Source organism: Sander lucioperca, chromosome 8, assembly GCF_008315115.2.
Source record: "Sander lucioperca isolate FBNREF2018 chromosome 8, SLUC_FBN_1.2, whole genome shotgun sequence".
Taxonomy (NCBI): domain Eukaryota; kingdom Metazoa; phylum Chordata; class Actinopteri; order Perciformes; family Percidae; genus Sander; species Sander lucioperca.
In genome coordinates, this window is record NC_050180.1 from 7,662,873 (window position 1) to 7,685,302 (window position 22,430).

General features: G+C 42.6%; 1 protein-coding gene and 1 non-coding gene across 3 annotated transcripts in view; both read right to left on the bottom strand.

The window, feature by feature from the left end:
• The window catches only part of cavin2a (caveolae associated protein 2a), an 18,841-nt gene extending 8,684 nt beyond the window's left edge, over positions 1-10,157 (bottom strand). For both annotated transcript variants that reach the window (XR_004898041.1, XM_031291232.2), the window contains exon 1: positions 9,412-10,157. Coding sequence is in view for 1 of the 2 variants with exons in the window: in XM_031291232.2 (XP_031147092.1) it covers positions 9,412-9,960 (549 nt within the window). In the remaining variant the exon portion in view is untranslated. The remainder of the gene's footprint in view (positions 1-9,411) is intronic.
• A 12,191-nt stretch (positions 10,158-22,348) lies between these two features.
• On the bottom strand, positions 22,349-22,430 carry trnas-aga. The gene has a single exon. It is a non-coding gene; the product is annotated as a tRNA-Ser (tRNA).

The following is a 22,430-nucleotide window of genomic DNA, read 5'->3' on the forward strand; positions in this document are numbered from 1 at the left end:
AGACTTTTTCGTACTGCATATTTCATACAATGGGCTTCGGAATATTCCCCTTTTCAGTCTGTTAAAGCTGCAGTGGGTAGAAAGCAAAACGTTTTTTTTTTTAAAGTAGAGTGAGACCTCTTCCTGCAGCTCTCCTTCTCCCCTCTCTATCGCACAAGAATATGCATGCGCAGAACAGCCAATAGGAACGCTCTCTCTCTCTCTCTCTCTCTGAAATGAGCTGCGATTGGCCAAAGTCTCCTGGCACGAGCTAGATTTTCTAAAGCTTGAAAAGTGAGCCAATAGGAGGTGCACAATTCTAGTTGTCTCTCAGTCCACTTTAATTACAATATGCTGAACAATTATTATTATGGACTTTTTGCCCAACAACTTAAAAAATAAATTGCAAACCGCAGCTTTAATTTAGCCCCACTCTCCCTTTATTCTCTAAATTTGTCAAACCTCCTTATCTTCATTCAAAATGTCCAAACAAAACACTATCCCTTAAATTGTAGTCCCTGCACTCTCTCACACACATTCATTCAATGGACAACTGCCACACAGTGTCTATTTGAAGCTCATGTGATTGTGCAGATGTGCCTTTATCTGCATGTTTTGATTATATCCTTCCCATTACAGTGCAGTCCGTTGTTTTAAAGTTCACTCCGACCCAGCTTGTTGCGTAACATCAAGCCCCTTCCATTCCCACCCCAATGTGCACGAGGAGCCATCTGTGGACGGAGGAAGGAAGGAGGAAAGGAAGGAAAGGAAATGGAATTCTACTATTTGCCATGGCTATTTGACTGGGTAACATGATGAACTCCCAGTGTACTATTCACAGTGTATTGGACTCAATGCACTGCCTTGCACTAATGATTATATAAATATCATTTACAACTCTATAGATCTTAGCCCAACACCATACCACCTAACAAGTATGCTTAAATTGTGACAAACATTATGATTCCAAGTAACATCAATCAGCGACTTCATGCCAATTCTGAATTATGCCTCTTGGCCTCATACCCATGAAGCTTTGCATAAACAAGTTATGGCATTCTTTCCCATCTGCGCCGCTCCCACTTCTGCTTCACCAAAAGAAAACACGGCATGTTTACTCTCTTTGTAATCTTGCATAATCACACAACACAATAACCAATTCAGGCGTGATGTCATGCTGACGTGCCGGCAGAATGGAGATCGTGGCAATCTAGAGAGGCGCCGATATTTCCTGATGACATAAATGATGATGTAGGGCGTCTGTTCACTCAGCCCATAATTTACAGGATGGCAATCCTTGCACTTTGGATGATCATTATGAATTTCATACATGGCATGGTATTCATTATATAAGAACCCCATAGTTTACTGGACCATTGCGCTCCTTGTCACTTACTGCACATCCTCTACATCAGCCAGATCACACCGCTACACCCGCACTTTCCACTGCTTGTCTTGCACCATCCCCTCTGCATTTATGGTAAACGAGGTAAAAATGTCTTCAGCAGTGTCACCGCAATACATTCCTGTACATTTACAGTTCTTGTTGCTGCAGTTTTCATCTTTAACCTCCTTCAGCTCTTTTGTTCAAATCTCCCAATATCCCCCTTCTACACATTGTTTCAGCACAATCACCAAACTGTGCGTCTCACGACCATTGTTTGATAAGGGCTGTGTGGAGATACCATGAGCATTTTTGATAAGGCTACCCACCAATTGTCACAACGTTTTCCCCCGTAGAGAGGTCAAAGGGCACCAGTGTCTGTAGAGAAGCCCGAAAGTCATCATGTTATCTCGAGACGTGTTGTATTTTCATGTTTTATTTAAAAGCAGAGAAATAAGAACACTGAGAACCAGCATGGCTATTGTTTTCCCTTTTCCTTTGTGGATTGAATAGACACCAGGGTTTGAAAAGTCCAAAAAAGAGCAGACAGAAGGAGCCAAAAGATGATAACTGGTTTGATTTTTTTTTTTGTTAAATAGGACCTAGAGTTTCTTTGGCAGAATACCAGCTTAAAAAAACTCCCAGCACTGTTTCTTTAACCATTTAGATAACTCTATCCCTTCAAGACGTCACCGCCTGCATCTAACAACGTCATATTGTGTGAGTGTGAAAGAGAAGAAAGTGTCCAAAAGAGCTTACTTACATTACCTTAACACCTGTGACATAATTATATACCTGCTAAATATGTGCTCTTGGCCATTCTGAAGAAAACAAAGTGCAGTGCATCATGGGATATGCCGGGAGGTTAAACTATCTTAGGAGCTGCCACCTTTATTTATCTTTGTATACACAGCTTTGTTGTATCGTCCCTATTACTTTGTATATTGTTTTATAGCACCAACCTTTAGTCCACAGCAAATGGAAATTACTTAAAAACAAACAACTTAGTAGCTAGCATACCTATCATACATTCATCGGTCTGTGGGGGAGGCTCGCTCTGACTTTGTAACATTGTCAGCACGTTTCTGTGTCAGTCTGAAGCTGTTGCAACTAGTCTTTCACAGCAGGAATCTGCAGTTGCAAACTTGCCTTTGCCTCACAGACTGAAACTGTTGCGCAGACTTGTCAAACCTGTATGTGCCATCAGGCAGAAGAGCGAGCACTTAGGGTAAGACCTCCCTATACACATGCATGTCTTTCGCAGTTTGCAAACTTAAATATAATCTCTTATCCAAACTCACTCTTTTGGTATTCTCATTAGTGGACAAAAACAGACCTAATTTGTCATTTCGCCATTCTTGTTCCTCACGATACTAATCTCTCTTTCTGACTTCTCCGCTCTTTATTTTGTTTTTCTAAAACCCAGAGGATTATCTGAGGAATGATCCCCAAAGGAAAACAAGAATGATGACAAAGCTAGAAACCGCATTGTTCATTTAGAAAGCATGCCTAAAAGGCTGCGCACACATATTAGACTTATTACTGAGATCGGTTTTACTCCAATCCAACAGCACTCTTCCACAAAAATCTTACACTTAAAATCTCTGTCACAACTTGGAGATTGTGAAGGACCCAATATATGAAAGTCACATACTGTACTCGTGGTCACTGGTAGGGCTAAAAATGAATTGTGGAAAAATATCTAATTGTGGTATTTTGCAATATTCATTAATTGAGTTTTAACAAGCAGCCAGATATGTTCAGGAGGTACTGACTGACCATCAATAGCTTCAATAGCTAGCTGGGCCCTGTCCTCACAGTGAAACTGTAGAGGTCACACACCTTCCAACTTTAAACAAAACCCACAATAGGCTTACTGAGTAAGCTAGTTGCTACTAGTGGCTCCCATTAGAGGGCACAACATGTAAATGAGACAGCTTTGGAGTTACTGGAATGCATTTTTTCCCCCTCTTTTTGTGGAAGCTAGCCGCCTCCCAACACCTCCAGCCCCTGCGCAAAGCTAACACTGTCTCTGCACTTATCGCACAGACACAAAATTGACATCAACTGTCCCATCTGACTCCTGGTCAGACAGCTAAAAAGCCAGTCCGTCGATTCAAAATGTCAAAGTAATGAAAGGTTACTGGGATTAGTTAGTGTAAAGTAATACATTAATCTGAAACTCTAATCCCTTACACTACTTGCTACTGAGAAAAACAAACCACATTGCTGTAATGCCGCCCTGCTTATTTATTGTTTCTAAATAGTGGCAATAGCTGTAAAGTTACAGTAACTAGCCTGTTACTTTGAGTCAACTACGCTATTACTTTAACCCTCTGAGGACGAAAGACGCACCAGCGCGTCCAAACAACGTTTGACAAAAACCCCTACTCAAAAAGCAATATTACAAAATTTAATTTCAGACAAAAAAATGTGGGCGTCACTGTACGGAAAGCTGAGTTTGTTCTTAACATTTTGATGTGAAACACATGGGGATCATTTATATGCAAATACCCTTAAAAGGTCAATTTAAGAAGATATGTGAAAATGCCCTTAGACCTTAGAGGGTTAAACTTCACCATGGGTAGAAGCTTGGTAGCATGTAGGCCCAGAATGTTTAAATGCAGTGACGCAGCCAGCACTGCTTTAGGCTACAAGTTGGTGCTATATATCACCTGGTCGAGGGACACACACAACGAATCTGAGCTCTAGCCTACAGCCAGCGGCCTGCTCCAACCTGTGGAAATGGATAGGATTTTATGATGGAAAATTCTGCACTGAAAACACACAATATGTGCACTATGATTACACTCAAATATCTAATTGCCCCGGAACATATTGTTTTTGGATCAGTTAAATAGGTGTTGAGTTTAACTCTCATCGTTGCTTCTTTAGGGGCCAGCTTAAAAGGTTTTCTCTTGTAGGAAAGCTTGTATCACACATGATTTGTACGCACAAGATGGGACCCATATTGATCTGATAGCTGACCTATTTATTAAGCTACATTTCCCTTCAGAGTAATGAGCTTTGAGTCATTAAGCTAAAAGGTAAGAGCATGGGGCGAGGCTGGGGGATGGAATTACCAGTGCTTAATTTGTAAAGTGGGAGGTCCTGGAGCACGGGGTGGATCCGGCAACTCAAAACAGGGGTTGGAGGTAACGGAACCAAAAAAAAAAAAATTACACCTGCCTACGTAGCTTCTCTGACTCTGACTAAAAAAACCTAAAGAACGCTGTGTGTACATCAGGGCAATGTTTATTTTTATTTCAGCACTGCATCGGTGCGAAATGTAAAAAAAATTAAAAAATACACTGCAACGACCGTTTTCACAAGCAGCAATTATCCATCGGACAATTAAAACAAAAAACCCACCGTGGTCTCCACATTCTTGATCGGCAGAAACGATTTTTGCTTGTTTGGGATCCGACTGGCCAGCGTATTTGAAAAAGTTAAGCAAACTTTGTTGTCTTTTTGACATTTTTCCCCTGAGTGAAATGAGGCTATAACAGCAATCTCAACCAGCACAAGCGCTTGTGTCACTTGGAGTGCAGCGCGGCGCTGTTGAAGTGCCTCCCCTCCCTCCGTCCCTCTCCCCCCTCCGTCTCCCCTCCCTCCGTCCCTCTCCCCCCTCTGTCTTACCCTGAAAATTCACCTCAAAACGCACTGAAAATGCAAACACAAGACTTTTGTGGAACTCCAATGGGGAATAAAGACTAACAAGAAAGATAACAACATTGAACACTACACAAACAGTAGTTTATTTTTTTCATTTAGGCGATTCATTTTTCATAGTGACACAGGAGATGCCGGATCCAATAAAAAAGGTTCCGGATTCAACGTCGGAGGTGCCGGAACATGTTCCGGCTCAAATTAAGCCCTGGGAATTACAGTTTGACCTCCATGAGTGTGGAAAAACTGCTTTTACTTCCTGCTGCTTGACGCTCACATTAAGTACAACCTTTGGTCAAGTGTCGATGTGCAAAAGCACTATGACGACAGGCAGCAAAGCAAACAAAATAACAATGACTGAAGTGTAGCCAATCACTTTTCACCTCTAAACCTCTGTAAACATCTTCTGAGCTGAAGGATGAGTCAGGATGGGGTGACAGACGGACAGAGAAGTTTTACAATCTGAAGAGTTTACGATTCATTCGTTTCAACTTCAATGAGTATCACTTAATACGTGTACTGAATAATGAGAGACTAAAGAATCAGGAATCCACCATGACTCCTACAGCACGTGGTCTATCAACAAAAAGCACGTTGCAGTCATCGTGTTTAGTTTGGCTGGGGAGCATGTTTCTCTTTCCCTGCAATGTGATATGAATGTTATTTGATAATGTGTGTGAGAGCCCTGACTGTTGTCACTCCCTGCCAGTCTGCGATTAGGGATCCCAAAAACACACAGACAATCACCAAACATCCTCTTCCTCACCCCTCCGCCACTAGGGCCACATGACAACAACTCCCTTTCTCGCTGCTAAATAGCGAGCAAAACTCTCAACCAGGGCCATATGTGCAAGGCGGGAATACAAATGCGATTCTCGCAGCGTTCAAATTCAATTTGCTGTTGTGGTTGACTCGTTTGTTGTGATGGAATTCCACTGTGAAATAAACACAGAAGGGGAGATTAAGATCTACCCAGAAATAAGTGTCCTCTGTTGCAGGAAAAAATCCAAATATGCCGTACGTCACATAACGTGCCACAGTGATGCAGTTAGGATAAGGTGTAAGATCTCGCCAGGGTGACTGTTAATATAATATTTAAACACTCAGGTAATGGGCCTTTGAAATTAATCTGCGTGACAAATAACAGAAAATATCTGCAATCCAACGCAAAACATTTTACCTTTCCAAACAGTAATTACCAAAACAAATCTCTACACTGTACACACTGGAATCTCAGATGGCTGGGAATTATCTGTGCTCTGCATATGTCTGTGTGTGTGTGTGTGTGTGTGTGTGTGTGTGTGTGTGTGTGTGTGTGTGTGTGTGTGTGTGTGTGTGTGTGTGTGTGTAAGAAAAAAGACCCAGAGAGGGGAGGGCCATATGGGGACAGGAAAAGCCCTGGTGCACAAAAAACAAACAAACAAGGATCAGGCATCGGTAATTAAGTCCTCATTACTCCGTGTTATGCACAGAGACGCAGCGGAGCGGGAGACAGCTCTGCCATTTCTGACTGACCGCGTCCACAGCCTGAGCGTTGATTGGACCCTTGCTTCCTGCAACAGTGGATGTTTACCCAGAAACCCTGTGTCTCTACCTCAGATGGCACGTACAGTGTGATGAGTGTTCTGGATCAATCTGAGGGGAGGAGGGCCTCTTGGTCAATAGCTACAGGGCTGGTATAGACAGTTTGGCTCTTTGGGTGTGCAGCAAATGTGCGTTATCAGAGAGTAGCATGAGGCATGCAGCATGTGCTTTCATGCAGTTTCAGGGAATCCGGACAGGTGGCAAAGTGAGAAGGGAAAAACAGTAGGACACTTAAACATTAACCGAAAGATATCAGACAAGACAATTAAAAACACAGCACCAGATGGAGAAAATCCAGAAAAAAAAAGACAAAAATAAGAGATTAAGTGAGGCAGAAAGTGATGGACACAGAAAAGAGTCTACACAAGCTCAGGGAGGAGAAAACAAGGGCTGAACAGTTCTTTTATTTCCCTCTCCCCTCAGGCACGCCAAGTCTCATTTACCAGCTCTGGAACTGCATACACCTGACCCAACACATCAGCATAACATCCAATGGACAAGTTGCACGCACACACATGCTGTACACACATACCTGGCCCGCATCTACAAATGCTCCTCTCTTAGTCTGACACATATTTGGAGGAACAAAAAAACTCAACTCACAGAAGTCCAATCATCACTTTTAACCTTTAGCCTTTGAGCAAACGCAACACTCCTGGTAGATAAAGGAAACTTTAAATTATACTCCTACATGCTCTAATAATATTAACATAATAGATCAAGTACAAAACACTGGTTAAAAACATTAACACAATGCATAGAAGGGAGAAAAACAACGAGATATATTTGCAGCCAGGAAAACATAACATGAAAAATCCATAGGACATGTGGAATTTGACAATGAATTGAAAAGAAAGCAACCACCGTGTGCTCTCACTATCTCTAAAGCATAAGGACACTCCCTTGTAGCACATAAAAACTGGGATTCAATCAAAATCGATCCACGGGACCTCGCCTACAGACACACAGAGCCACCTTGTACAGGGAAAGGTCTTGGCACCTGTTGCATTTGAACAACAGAGCCTCAGTAACTGGGAAACCAGATAACAACAGTGGTTAAGAGCTCTCTGTGGCTCTGGCTGTGTCAACAATGCCCCCCCTTTTGCTGCCTCAGACGCACGCACACACACACACACACACACACACACACACACACACACACACACACACACACACACACACACACACACACACACACGTAAGCATTAAAAACCATGTACTTATTCATGCAACAAAGCAAACCCGGAGACCATGCCTAGATCATGTTTTTTTTGGTTGAGTGGAAATGCATCTGTCAAACACAATATGGAATTGCTTTCATCTTGCATGGCAACCGCATGATAAATATGCATATCAAGAATCCAGGTTGAAGTTGAGGCCCAGCCTATCTTTTACATGTTGTATTAGTAGTTTCGACCAAAAAGTTTCAACCATTTTTACGTCTTGAGATAAGTGAGGGACGGGTTATGTAAGGACACTTTCCACTCCTAATTTCCTGGGGAAATTGGCAAGTTTATCACTTTTAGTGCCCGTTTAGAGTTTTACCCTCACAGGTGTGATACGGCAGTTGAAGCGATCTGTCTGTCTGAATTATGACTGTGGGGTGTAAACAGATCAGTCAGTGTCTGAGCCCTCCTCCATTATCCTCAACAGCTCCATTCCCAGACACACCCTTCTTCACACACACACACACACACACACACACACACACACACACACACACACACACACACACACACACACACACACACACACACACACACACACACACACACACACGACATGAGAGGAAAGTGCTGTATATGCCCGTTTATAAAAATGTTAAGCAAATCATATTTCAGCATTTGTGTACGATGTACACTTCTATTAGTACTGGTGAGTTTGAAATATAACTATAATAATTTCAGAGTCGAAAACAGTAAACAGCCCACCGCATAATTTGTGAACTGAGCTCCACAGCCTTAGTCCTGTTCAACAAGTTTTAAAGTGTTGAAAATAAAATAGCGTTGTTCACCTACAGTGTATCACGTGTCCGTGCCACACAAGAACACATCCTTACACACCCACTACTGCAGTCAAATGTGAATGCAAATATGACGCAAATATGACACAAATATGACACACACACACACACACACACACACACACACACACACACACACACACACACACACACACACACACACAAATGAGGCCTCATGTGGCAAATTTATCCTATGAAAAAGTTGTAGTAGAGTATTGCATTCACAAGAGTCACATTAAAAAAGAAAGGTGCAACATTGAAACAGCAGAAGCCAAGATATTCTGACTCTAGTATGGATTGGGCTCCAAAAACACTGGATCCTTTCCAAAATGCAACTTGATAACATCTTACATTAGATGCTATCAAGTTGCCTCCTAAATGCCAACTTTGTTAAACCCAACACCTCACTTTAGCATGGACCGCAGGCTTCTATAGACCGAATATCTGTGACGTCGCGCTAACAAACATGGCAGTTGATTTGATTTGAATTGTTCCTCGCCCTGTTTGCTCAGCGCCGTACTCAGCGGATGCAGGATTTTTCTATACCGGAAGTTATTGTAAACAAACATTGTGATTGGGTCCATTAGCTACAAATATTACCCCACAAACACAACCCCGATGACATCACTATGACATCACCTGGGTTATTTTCCCTCCAGAGTCAGACAATATATTTTCATAGTTTCTGACACTATAATGCAACGTTATTTTTTGGTTATTTTTTTAATACTAAAGAATTTTTGAACCACTGATTGTTACTGTGTTCCCTCACCTGGAATATAAGCACTTTAAAGTGGTTCCTCTTCAGCAGGTGGCTGTGGTTTGCCTCCAGCTTCTTCACCTGGACCGCCTGTTTATCCATGCGCTCCCTCACATCCTTCAGGTGCCCACTGACTTTGCGGGAGCGCTCGAGCAGCTTGCTGACGCTGTTGGAGGTGCTGACGTGGGTTTTGGACAGGCGGGTCACGTCCCCCTGAACGACCCGCACAGCGCCCTCCAGGTCGGCCTGCCGCTGCTCCATCCGCTGCTGGTTCTCCTGCACCGACTCCAGCATGTTGACCAGCTTGTCCAGCAGCGCCACCACGGTGATGGCGCTCACCTGGCCGCGGTCGACCGGGGTGCCCGGCGCGACCGCGGTCGGGCTGCTCGGATTTTTCAAGCCCAGCCGGGAGAGGGTGCCGGTCGGGGTCGGAGAGGACGGGGCGGACGACGGGCTGAAGCTCGGGATAAGGAGCTCCGTGTTTTCGGGCTGCTGCTGCGGGATGGTGTGGGTGCTGCCGGAGACGCTGTTGTGCTCGGCGTGGGACGCGTCTTCTTCCATGGTTCACAGGTGGTCAAATGTCCCGCTTTAATGGGGGTAATTCACCTAAAACGTAATGGCGTACGTAGTAGCCTACCTAGTTTTACTCTCTCGTGTTGCTGCTGTCACTTGCTCCAGCTGAGAACTGAAGAGAGGGTGTTTTACTTCTCGGAGTTAATTCGGCATCCACGCCCCTTTCTATCTTTCTCTCTCCCCCCCACACCCCACACACACACACGCGCGCGCACACACACACACACACACACACACACACACACACACACACACACACACACACACACACACACACACACACATACACACACACACACACACGCTATAAACTTTCAAAACACCTCCCCCGCAAGCCAAAGGGAGGGGCGTGATTGCTATGGAAACCGTGCAGGCCTAGCCCTATTAACAGAATAGAGGTAGAGTTGATGCGTGCGTGTGCGTGTGTGTGTGTGTGTGTGTGTGTGTGTGTGTGTGTGTGTGTGTGTATTTCCTTGTATGATAGCTTGCTTTGTGTTTCCGTGTGACTGCCAACCATTTCACTTTGTGCATGCCTGGCTGCATTTGCAAAATATGTGTGAAGGCTTTTGTTTACTGCACTTTTTGGATCGTGGTCTACCAAATTGTAGGGTACTGGACTGCATTGTGATTGAGAAGTGTGTGTGTGTGTGTGTGTGTGTGTGTGTGTGTGTGTGTGTGTGTGTGTGTTCTTTTGTGTCCGACAAAAAAGATAAAACTACAATCCAAATGGAAAGGCCGGTGTTTCTTGTGTTTCTAGAACCTAGTTTAATGTGACATGCTGTAGATAAATCATGGGCCATATTTTCTTGTCTGGTGTATGTAGGCCTATGTGTTTCATATGTTAGTGTATGACTGGGTGTGTGCCTTATGAGCTCCCCCCCCCCCTCCCCCCCCCCACACACACACTTTTGTTTTTGAGCTCTGTCTCGTGGCATTGGGGACACTGACATGGAAATGTGGAAATCCCTGTTTCAACAATGAGCTCATCTGTGCCCTAGCATGATGCCTGACCTTCCTCTCAGTCATTGTCTCTGTCACCATCACTGTAAATATTTCAGTCACAGTAACACAGTCACTCTTTCAATCAAGTGTTGCAACAAGAGTGCCTGGGTGTCATAAAGGGAAAGAAACGTGGGTGTTTACCTGTGTGATTAGTGCAGAAAAGCTACTGCACTAGCACTACGACAAGAATCTATTTAATCACTGCAGATTATGGAAAGCATTCAAGCGCACACCTACGTTTTATTGGATTCTTCCTGATATGGTAGTAAGGCTTGGTCAGCCACCATCCCATCTAAGATCAATACAAAGTATTTACACCCTTAAACTGAGATTAGGCTTTCTGCAACAACTTGTATGCACACACAGAAAAGACACACCTAACAGTATTAAATATGTTGACAGAGTCCACAGTCTTCCTGAGATCCAAAATCACATAAAAAAAAGCATCTATTTTCAAATGGTGTTGTTATTTCAGTGTTCACTGCTAACATGCGGTGTTGCAGCAACAATATATTTCTGCACATTTTAGGAAATACATTTATTTGCTTAGAGGTAGATGAGCAGATTTAATTTTAAACATTTTTTTTTTAATTTAGCCTTTATACAAGTAACCTCATTTAGACACAGGGTCCAATTCAAGATTGATGCCACTTTTATATTTGTACCGTAAATATGAAGTTACATCCTGGACACAGTTAGCTTAGCTTAAGTTAGCACAAAGACTAGGAACTGGGGGAAACACTAGCCTGGCCCTGACCCAAAGTGAAATAGATTTCTACCAGCATCTCTAACGATCGCTCATCAGCATGTTATATCTCGTTAATTTAATCTGTACAAAAACTGAGGTGCAAAAACAACAGTTTGGGGTTTTATGGCGGGGGCTATGTGCCAAACTATTTCTTGGCCAGGTAATGTGACTTTTTTTTTTTTTTAAAGATTTTTCCAGGGCATTTCAGACTTTAATGGAAAGAACATCAATATATGAAAGGGGAGAGAGAGGGGGATGACATGCAGGAAATTGTCTCAGGTCGGACTCAAACCCTGGACCATCTGCATCGAGGTATACACCTCCATATATGTGTGCCTGCTGATCCACTGATCCAACCCGGCCACAGGTGACTCTTTTTTTGTACAGATTAAACAAACATTTGGCGCCCCTACAGTTCAGAGTGCATTCCACTTGTACACCGCGGTGGTAAATATGGACAGCTGTATACGTGCATTTGTTATGATTACATTACTTATGATCAAAAATTAGTGAGTCGACAACTTTGCTAACACAGCCAAACATCAAGCATGTGTAACAATACAAGACATAGCAATACACTCGCCCAATACTTACTAGTCCAACAGCTATAGATTGCCCTGAAGCCTGTCATTTGACTACGCTCTCGTCAACGACTAAAAGCCAGTCCGAGATTTACTCTTGCTCGGTCACCTTTTCTCTTGTTAGCTTCCTCCGTCAAGTCTCTTCACCTACCAACGTTGCTCTAGGTAGGGAGCTAAAATCTGTGCACGTTCACGTTGGCGGCAACCGCTTCATACTCTTACAGTCGTAGTCCAAACCACGTCCCCTCTGCTGCCTTTCCCTCATTGAAATGACTGGAGGCAGCAATTTTCTGCGCGACAGTGTAAAAGCCCCTTAAGAGGCGCTGGAAGGTGGATTTTCTTTGCTTCGGACAGCGCCAGGCTAGCTGTTTTCCCATTTCCAGTCTTTGTGCTAAGCTAAGCTAACATCATATTTGACTGACAGATATGAGAGTGGCATCAATCTCTAACTCCTGTAAGAAAGCAAATAAGCTTATTTCCCAAAATGTCAAACTATTCCTTTGAAAAGAACTGGTACCTTGATTGACATGATAGCCATAGTTTGCCATTAAGGTGTCACAATTCAGTATTTCCCCAGCTACACATGTGGTGCTCTTAACAGCTTCTCCCATGTCAACATCCAAGACTAGCGCCTCTTCTCGAGGATGCTCGCTCGACAAGCTTCAAAGCTGTCAGACTAGAGTGGAAGTGCTAGACACACACTCGCCAACACATTTCCTTCTTCCTCTAACCCAAAACCCCAATGTTTCTGACCACTGTCTCTGTCGCTGCTTCTCCTTAGAGGCACACACTTTTGTCAACATAGAAGCGTGACCTCCCATTCCTTCACCCCTTGGATAGAACGGAGGGAATGATGCTCACATCCTGTCATTCTTCCAACTCTCCCCCTCCTTTCCATTCCTTCCCCTTTTCTCCATCCCTCCCTTTCCCCTTTATCCTCCTCTCCCATATCTTCTGCTTTCCTGAATCCCTCCAGTGTTCCCAATGGTCTGGTATGTTTCACACGTTTCCACTCTTGTGTCAAGGAATGTCTTTCCCTAGCCTATTTTACAACAACACTTACTATTGATTTAAGCCTCCTTTTTGCTGTAAACCCTCATACAGTTACACATAATATAATGCACTACAAAACAATGATGTCATGCACACAAGCCTTTAGAGAATGGGTTAAATAAGAGATGGTGGATGGACATCTTTACATTAAATCAGAAAATGGATGTATTTGCCCTCTGGAGGTTTAGAAATGCAAGTACATGATCTAATTCTGAAACTTCAGTGAGCATTAGACCAGGGATCTTCAACAGGGGGTCCGGGGCCCCTAGAGGGTCCTCAGAGTCAATGCAGGGGGGCCTCCAAATTTTTGTTCATTTTTGAAAGTTTTTTCAAAAATTAAAAAGTCTTAACATCAATCCAACATATTTTTAGCAAAATCCCCACTGCTTACTGGCCTATAGGTAAGGTAGTCACTAAGGACCATCCACATACACAGTTCATCCTAAGAGTTCACTGTGCTACATGTATGTTTAACATGAAAACATGATTTATAAAATCATGCCAACAATTAGTAGGCTATTTTAATAGCTTAGTATTCTATGCAAAAAGGTATGTATAAAGGCTTTAGGCCACAACTGGGCCACATTATTTTAGGCCCAGTTTATTATGCAACTTAGTTTTATACAATATATGTAGTAGGGGGTCCATGCTCTGTCTCTCTTTCAGTTAAGGGGTCCTCGGCTTAAAAGACTTGAAGACCCCTGCATTACACCTTAAAACAGGCAATATATAGCCAATAATACATATATTCTTACAACATTTTCAATCATAATTCATGCCTAAATATTCTGCCAGAGGTGATTATGATTGACACTTGAATTGTGGCCTTACAGCCACAATTCAAGTGTGAGATTTTCTTATTTGGCCAAAGAACATTTCCATAGTTCAATCTTCAACTGTAAAAATTCTCCCGAAACCAGTAATGGGTAAAGCTAGTACAGCAGAAACAGCAATCAGCATATTCCATCATTTCAACAAACATGCTGCTGCAGGTCGCATCATCGAATAAATGAGCTTTGTATCCTGGGAAATGTTCCAGGAATTGCTTCAAAGCCTTCAGCTGGGGGTGTGGCATTGTAACCGTTGGCTGTTGGCAAACTACCAGGGCAGATGACTGGTTTCTTTAAATATAAAAGGCAATCTTATGCAGTGGAGGATTATTAGGAACCCCATTTCACAAAAGTAAGATTTATTAGTTTATTCTGGGTGGGAACAACTCCTCACACACTTAAACACACATACTAAATCCCCTGCACTGTAGTAGTTTTCTCAATCTTGTTTTCACCTGTACATGTTCTACAGTCCTTTGATTTCTCAGTCATTGATTTCTGCAACCATTGACTTAAGAAGATGGCAACATGGTCCCTGTCCTCCTCTGGGTTGCTACAGGCCACATGTTTGTGCCTGCTTTAAATACAAGAATGCAACTGAAACACCCTGAGGCAAACGTTATGGGGACTCTAATGATGGTTTCTCACACAGACGGAGACCTAATGCCATAATGTCGAGGAGGAAATATTCACATGGAAAGTGTACTGTCTGCATTTTGACTTACACTTGGTATGTGTGTTTACAGGTTACACATTGTAGGTCCTGAGATAAAACACAAAACTAAAGAACAATACTAATAGGAACAATAATAAACTTTATTTGCATAGACACTTTTAAAACAACTGCCACAGCTCATAAGAGATAAGGAGTTCACAAATGAAAGTTGGGGGCAGACCGAGTTTAGCGCCATTATAAAGGATTGACATTTTTTAAATTGATTTCTAAAAAACTGGTAGCTCATGAGTGGAGGCTGACCATGAACCCCCACTGCAAAGTTATCATGCTCTTTTTATGGAACTCGCATAGACTGTAAAAAATAATGGAACTCAAAGGAATCTTAGCAAGGCATTGTGGGAGTCCAGGCGTTGCAAAACTAATCAGTGATAGAAGAAAAGAAGTTTAAAAAAATGTAACTTTATGCAAATGAAGGTGAAAATCTCGTGATGGCTCTGCAATGACTTGCCAAAACAAACGTGATGCACAGTCCTTCCAGAAAAAAAAAGAGGTTTTTTGTGATTGTTGTGTGCAAAAATCCTTGATTATGCGGCACGTTTTCTTAAAAAATGCGATGGAATATGCGGGATATTTATGCAATTTTATGCGATGAAATTGCGGGAACTTGCAAAAATTGCGGTTTCATCATGGCTTCATCGCGGGGTTTGCAGCTTTTCGATGATGTTCACGTCACTTCCTTACGTCACTTCATTAAGTCACTTCATTAAGTCACTTCATTACGTCACTTCATTACGTCACTTCATTACGTTCCCATGGCAACAGGGGAAAATAGCTGCTCTTGTGTGAAGTAAACGCAACATTTTTCAACTTTCTGCTAAGATATATGTGACGTTTTTGCAACGCAAATGCGGGGATTATGAAATCATGCAAGCCCCGCATATCTTGCGCGGAAACCGGCAATTTATGCGGCGAAAGTGCGACGTATTTGAATAAAATGCGTGCATTGAATTATGCGATCGCCTAATAGCGTTTTCTGGAGGGACAGGATGCAATTTGGTATTAGTCTTACCTTACTAAAATGAAGTGCTGCTTGGCAAAAAGTCACATAAGTTAAAAGTTTTTTTTCACACGTTTTCTATCGAGCAAGCTACTCCTAGAGGTATTGCCATGCGATTTTTTTGCATGCAGTAGTGGGTATTCATCTTAACAGGAACTCCACCAATTTGACATCAAAGTCTGTTTAGGTGTTGGGGAGTTCTACTGCATATGTGAATAAAGGTGTATAAAGCCTTTTATTGGCTCAAGAAGGAGCTTTGTGAAATCTGTTAAATTGCCTCAAGTGATGTCACTTAAAGCAACACCAAAGCACTTTTCCTCTTCGGTCCCCCTACAGGTTTGAAGCGGAATTGTCCATTACCGCTGTCGTAAATAATTTAGCCTAAACTTGCATAGTGCGGTTTTAGCCGATAGAGGGCCGCAAAGCGAATGCAGAAGTGCCGTTCACCCTGTTACGAGTTGATGAACCACTGAAACGATTTTGGAAACATTATTTTAAGGTAAAAAAGAATCTTTGGTGTTGCTTTAAGTCAGCGTCTCTTAGGTCTGAAGGCTACAAGCTTGAAAATGTCAATCTGTGTGGTGGAGTTAGCAGGGAGCTTACCAGACCTCTGGAGCCCGCTCCTCATCTCTGCTGCAGGCTAATGGCTTGAGGCCGCTACTAGCATAACACACCTGAATCTCTGGCCCAACTGTTGCACACAAACTGTTGGCCATGGTTGCGGTTAGTGTAGGTTTTGACAAGGAAGAATAATGGCATGGAAAAAAGAGACGATATCTCTGGTTCTGCTGCATCGATTTTGATCTGATTCCAACAGTGGTATAGGATTACAATGCTAAATCGGGAGTACTCTCCTCAGTGAAAAGGTCACACTTTGAGTTGGTTGAGATCTTTGCTGCTGCATTTTGCATCAACTGCTGTCAAGAAAGAACTCCGGCTCAAACATGAATAAGTGAAACGACAGTAGTCCAATCAGGACAAGATAAAAGCATGGATAATTGTCTCCAGGTACGCAGAGGACAGAACATACCTAAAAATATAGTTTCTATATCACCAAGTGGGCAAACTGAGGCCAAGACAATGAAATACTGTGGGTGTATAAGTGTGAAGGATACAAAAACACAATACAGGAGAGTCTAATTTTTTTCTTCCTTTAAGGTTGTTCTTTTTAACTACTCATCCACCTGCTTCCTCATATTTCATAATCAGTTTTGCTCACTCACACACAGGTTATGTGATATGTGCAAGAGACACAACAAACAGGTTCCCTGATCAGTGTTTAAATGGGACCCCTAATGCTTATGATTACCAACAACAGTCCCACACAAGTGGTCATAGTGTACCTATGATGATATGATGGATGGCCGGCAGTGTTTGATTTGTATGACCAGCTCAGACTGGATGTCTGGTTGCACAGTGGGAAGGAAGGCAGCAATGGTACCCTTTTGTCGCTAAATCAAAGGCCCCCACAGAGGGGAAAATGGCATGCTGGGACCAAAACAGATGCTGATGGATCTTTAAATGACCCTTTTCCACAGACTAGCGTGTGTCTAACACACGGTCACTGTGTGTGTGTGTGTGTGTGTGTGTGTGTGTGTGTGTGTGTGTGTGTGTGTGTTTTCTGTGGTATGTGATTTCTGTGATGCTATCAGTTCCGAAGCTAATGGACCAATTTCCGAGGTGTAGAGCTTTACACACATAGAAAATACCTTGTGTAAGTGTGTTTGTGTGTGTGCTTGTTTGTTTGTTTGTTTGTTTGTGTGGGTGTAAATGTTTTCGTGTGACCAACACCATCAATTTTCAAACCAATGGGCCAATCCTTCTCTGCCAAAGGAGTTGAGGTGCAGTTTGTTGATTGTAAAATCAATGTGGAGGCTCTCCCCTGATGGTTCCCAAAGTGTGATTTCTAAAAAAAACAGCCGCGTGCCTCACGGCAAAAGTTTGATATTTTGCTGTTATTCCATTCATCACTGGTACTTCTCTCCACACCATCACACCGTCATTTCCCCAGATTAGTCTATCAAGTAGAGGAAATTGTATTATTCAGGTATGTACATTATTTCCATTTGAATGCCTTGGAGAACAGGCCAGCATGTTCAAACATGCTGTGTGAAATGTTATGGAGCTAGTTGAGGAGTTATGCATTTCTAAGATAGGTGTCAGATTCCAAAGCTGAGTGCCTATCTGTTAGGCTCTGTAGGTGTTGGGTAAGTATGGGAAATTATTTCAGAGTACACTGGTTGTTGTGCGTTGAAAACAGAACAAGAGTTTGGGTGTATCTGTCCTTTAAAGGTGCTGTAGGTAGGATTGTGAAGATCCAGGACTTAGCCAAAGAATTTGAACATCGACAACTTCTCAGTCCCTCCCCTCTTTCTGCTAAAGCCCAAACAGTCTTCTAAGCCCCTCCCCCCACGAGGTAGAATGAATGCATGTGCATGAGCAGTGATTGCCACGCAGTGATTAGACACCCCCCCTGGCCCTGATTGGTGCATCTGAACAGGCTGTAGGTGGTGCCAGAGGAGCCGGATTTTTAAATTAGCTGCTTCATGTAGTTCTACTGGAACATGGGGTCAGTTTCAGCAAATATGACAGAAAGTTAGTTTTATACATAGACTGTATATAAGAGTGGACCAACAGATCCCGTTGCTCTGGACGGAGACCAGTGAAGGCCATTAGAAGCACTTTTCCGGTGACGGCTGAGCGTTACTGCGCAGCCGCCAACTGAGAGAGCCGACGTAAATGTGACGTGAGCAACCTGTCTGAAAGTTGTAAGTCTTCTGCTAGCTGTGCCAAGAGAAATCTCAATCATTCCGAATATCGCAGAGACGGAGAGCGTAGGTATATGTAAGGAGATAACATAGGAACAGGCTAATTATTGCTAACTAAAATGCTAGTTAACATTAGTAATTACACTTAAACAGCTAATGTAAGTCCAAACTGCCTGCGCGTTTCTCCTGTACTATACGGTAATTCCTCTACTATGCGACAGTAAGTCGCGTGGTTATGACACAATCGTTAGCCTGTTTTTACAAAAACGTCTGCTACGGAGCTATAACGTGAGATACAAGGTAATGGAGCCTTTTATACATTGTCGTGTTTCTTTAGAAATAAACAATGGACAAATAGAGTCTTTAAACGCTTCAGATGTAAAGTTATTCACTGTCAAAGTGGCACCAAAATGAATGGCAGTCAATAGGATGCTAACGGGGGGTGATCGCTTTGTAGCATTAAAATTGCGCCATAGGAGGTTCGCGGTCCGAGGAGAGGCTTACCCCCTTGGTTTTATAAGGCTTACTTACTGCACCTTTAAGGTTCTTTCCTGCAACAAATAAACACGAGGCTATCTGAGATTGATTGCATCAAGCCACACCTTTACGCCTCTTTATTTCACTTGTACAGTAAATCGCGACACAGGCACGGTAAACACTCACAGCACATATAATCCTGTAAAAGGCACCTCTGTGCATACCTAATGGAGGACCTAAATGCAGGTTACCGGTCAGGCAGGTTGATGAAGCAAGCTTTAAGAACAAAAGCTGAATCCGAAAAAGACAAGATACACTGGTAGTGTAAACACTGAAACAAGAGAACACACAAGGAAAGGAGGGTCAGGTGGAACACATCAGGGCGGGGCAAACAATCACAAAGGCGGGAAAACACACAAGGCAGGAAGTAAAACAAGACATGACGTGTGAGAAGAGCCTACAAAATAAAATAGGAAACCCCGGACCATGCATGACACCTTTGGCAGTAATATGGGGTTGGTGGCACCGCCTCACCTGAGTAAAAAGGGCCAGGGAGGACTTTACCATTAGACAAGGTGGGTGCCTCCCCCCCCCCTTAACAGCTAAAGATTTATTATGATGTTTAGATATAATACATATAACTCCCTACGATAACTTCTAACATGCTCTCAAATCACTTATTTTATAACTGTCAACGTGCCACTGCACGTGCACACTAGGGATGAATGTATTACTACATCAACAGGTGAACCACTGCCCCCCCGCTGTGTGCACCACACACTTGTTGCAAAGGAGGGGGTGAATCTCTGATGTTTAGTCCTCAAGGTGAAGGACAAATCACGTCAACACTGAAACTGAGTTATCATTCATATAATTGATATGACGACCTTTATCAAACTGTTGCTTATTTACATCATCGACTTGGAGTCAGTGTGTGACTGAAGTCTTCCTTCATGTCTGAAAACAAGGTGGGGTTTCCTATTTTTTTGGCAGCTTGTGGCCTCAGCTGACTACGTATGAGTGTTTTTCATTTTTCATTTACCTGTGTTTCACATGTTGTTCAAACTTTTAACTAAGTAAGTAAAAGTGAGATCCACTGTGGGATGATCTTGCTGTCCACTAATGATAGCATTCACCACATTCCTCGCCCTCAGATGAAAGCAGATACTCAGACATCCACAGAAATGTCCTTCCTACTCCTCCCTGGCCTCGGGCCCACTGGATTTGAGCCGAAACAAGCAGGAGAAGACAGGAAACTGACAGGATTACACCGACTGGGTCTGCGGGAACTGTGCAGACACACAGATGTGTATACAGTTAAGGGTACGCAGCCAGGGAGGTGCCATTGGGGGGGGAAAAAACAAACTAATGAAGCATGCGCTCAGATGACTTTTGTGCATTTGTGCACAATAACTCCTGCTCTCGAAACTAGTAATTTGTGCTCTCGATTGAATTATTTGTGCGCATGTATTACTTAATTCATGCTCTTGATTTAATATGGTTTTTAGTGAAGTTTTCAGATCATATGGCTTTTGATCTAGAAGCCGGCAGTGACGTTAACCTGAGGGGGAGAATAAAAACACAGTGGAAACACACAGCTTTCCAGTGCTGCTGCTGGATAAATTGAGCTCAAAGTTTAAGCTGGATTTAAGTCACGGAACCGATTTAGGCCATACCACCATCGTCAGAAACGGGACACTTCCAATAGTCCACGGCCAGCTGTGGCCTCTGAGGGACTTCAACACTGTAATAGTTTTTGCCCCAACCCTCAATTCCAAATAATAAAACTTAATATGAAAGCTAAAAGATTTGATGGTATTGCCTGGGATTAGTTGTCTGACTTTCCATCTTATCATGGAAATATCATGGAAAAGGTCACTCTTTCAGTACTTTTGTACATACATTTGGGTACCTGGAGTGCCTTCCGACCCACAAACTGTGAAATGAGACAACCCAGTCCGTTTTTTTGCGGGCTGCCTATTACAGAAACGCTTGGAACATTTTGAAGTCTGCCCGAATGACCGATGGGTGACCCTGAGCACAGGTCCACCTGAGAACCTCATATATTAACTACGATCTTTTCCCTAATTAGAATAATCTTGCAGTGTTTTGAATGGCAATGTGACTTTGATGTTTTCAAAAGCAGGAAATCTCGAGGAATGCTGGTGGTATTTGTGCGCTCGTTCTGTGAATGAATTGCTCTTTATTAAAAGGTAACCACAGCAGTGTGTAAAAAGCAATGTTTAGTTACACACAAACATAAAAAAAATACACATACATTAAAAAATACTCATTATGCTGAAGAACATAATAAGTGTTATTGGTTTGCTTTTACTTTTGCAATATGTAAACAGCTCTGCAATGTTATAGCTGGTTAAAAACATATGAATGCATTTTTATATAATGTTAAGTAGTTTATTACAATACAACACTTTTTTAAAGATTATTATTTTGGGCTTTTCCACCTTTATTTGACAAGACAGCTAGGTGAGAAAGGGGGGGAAGACACGCAGGAAATTGCCACAGGTCGGACTCGAACCCTGGACCTCTGCGCCGAGGCACAAACCTCTCAGTACATGTGCGCCCGCTCCACACACCGAGCCAACCCGGCCACACAATACAACACTTTTTGACTGTAAATGCAGAAGCTGCCAACTGGCTGTCAAATCAAATAGTAGTGGAGTAAAAAGTACAATATTTCCATGTTGTGAAATAGAAGTATAAAGTAACATACAATGTAAATACTTATTTAAAGTAGCTCAAAAACAAGTACTAAAGTACAGTATTACTTACTTTCCACCACCACTAGACTGTTATTTTGAATATGTAATCTTAAATAGGAGAGGAAGAAGGTATAGGAGGAAGTTAGGAAGAAATGTTGGATAGCCTAATAGTTTCCATGCTTACACAACACTGCTGTTGTTTGTCACTGATCCACTTTATTTATAAGAGGTTTTTTCTATCCTCCTTTCTAATGGCTGACGGGTGTGTGTTCAAGAGCTTGAGTGAAGTATAAAAACACATATCATAAAAAAACAACCAATGACAGCAAGACATTTCTGTTACAAGTACTTTTTGGGAGATATTTTTTATATTCTGTTGTTTATTCAGCTACTAAAACTACATATTCAGACCTCCTTATGGATGTTTTAAGTACTGCGTGTCTTTCCGCCATGAAAACGAACGTTGTCGGCAGGATTCGAACCTGCGCGGGGAGACCCCAATGGATTTCTAGTCCATCGCCTTAACCACTCGGCCACGACAAC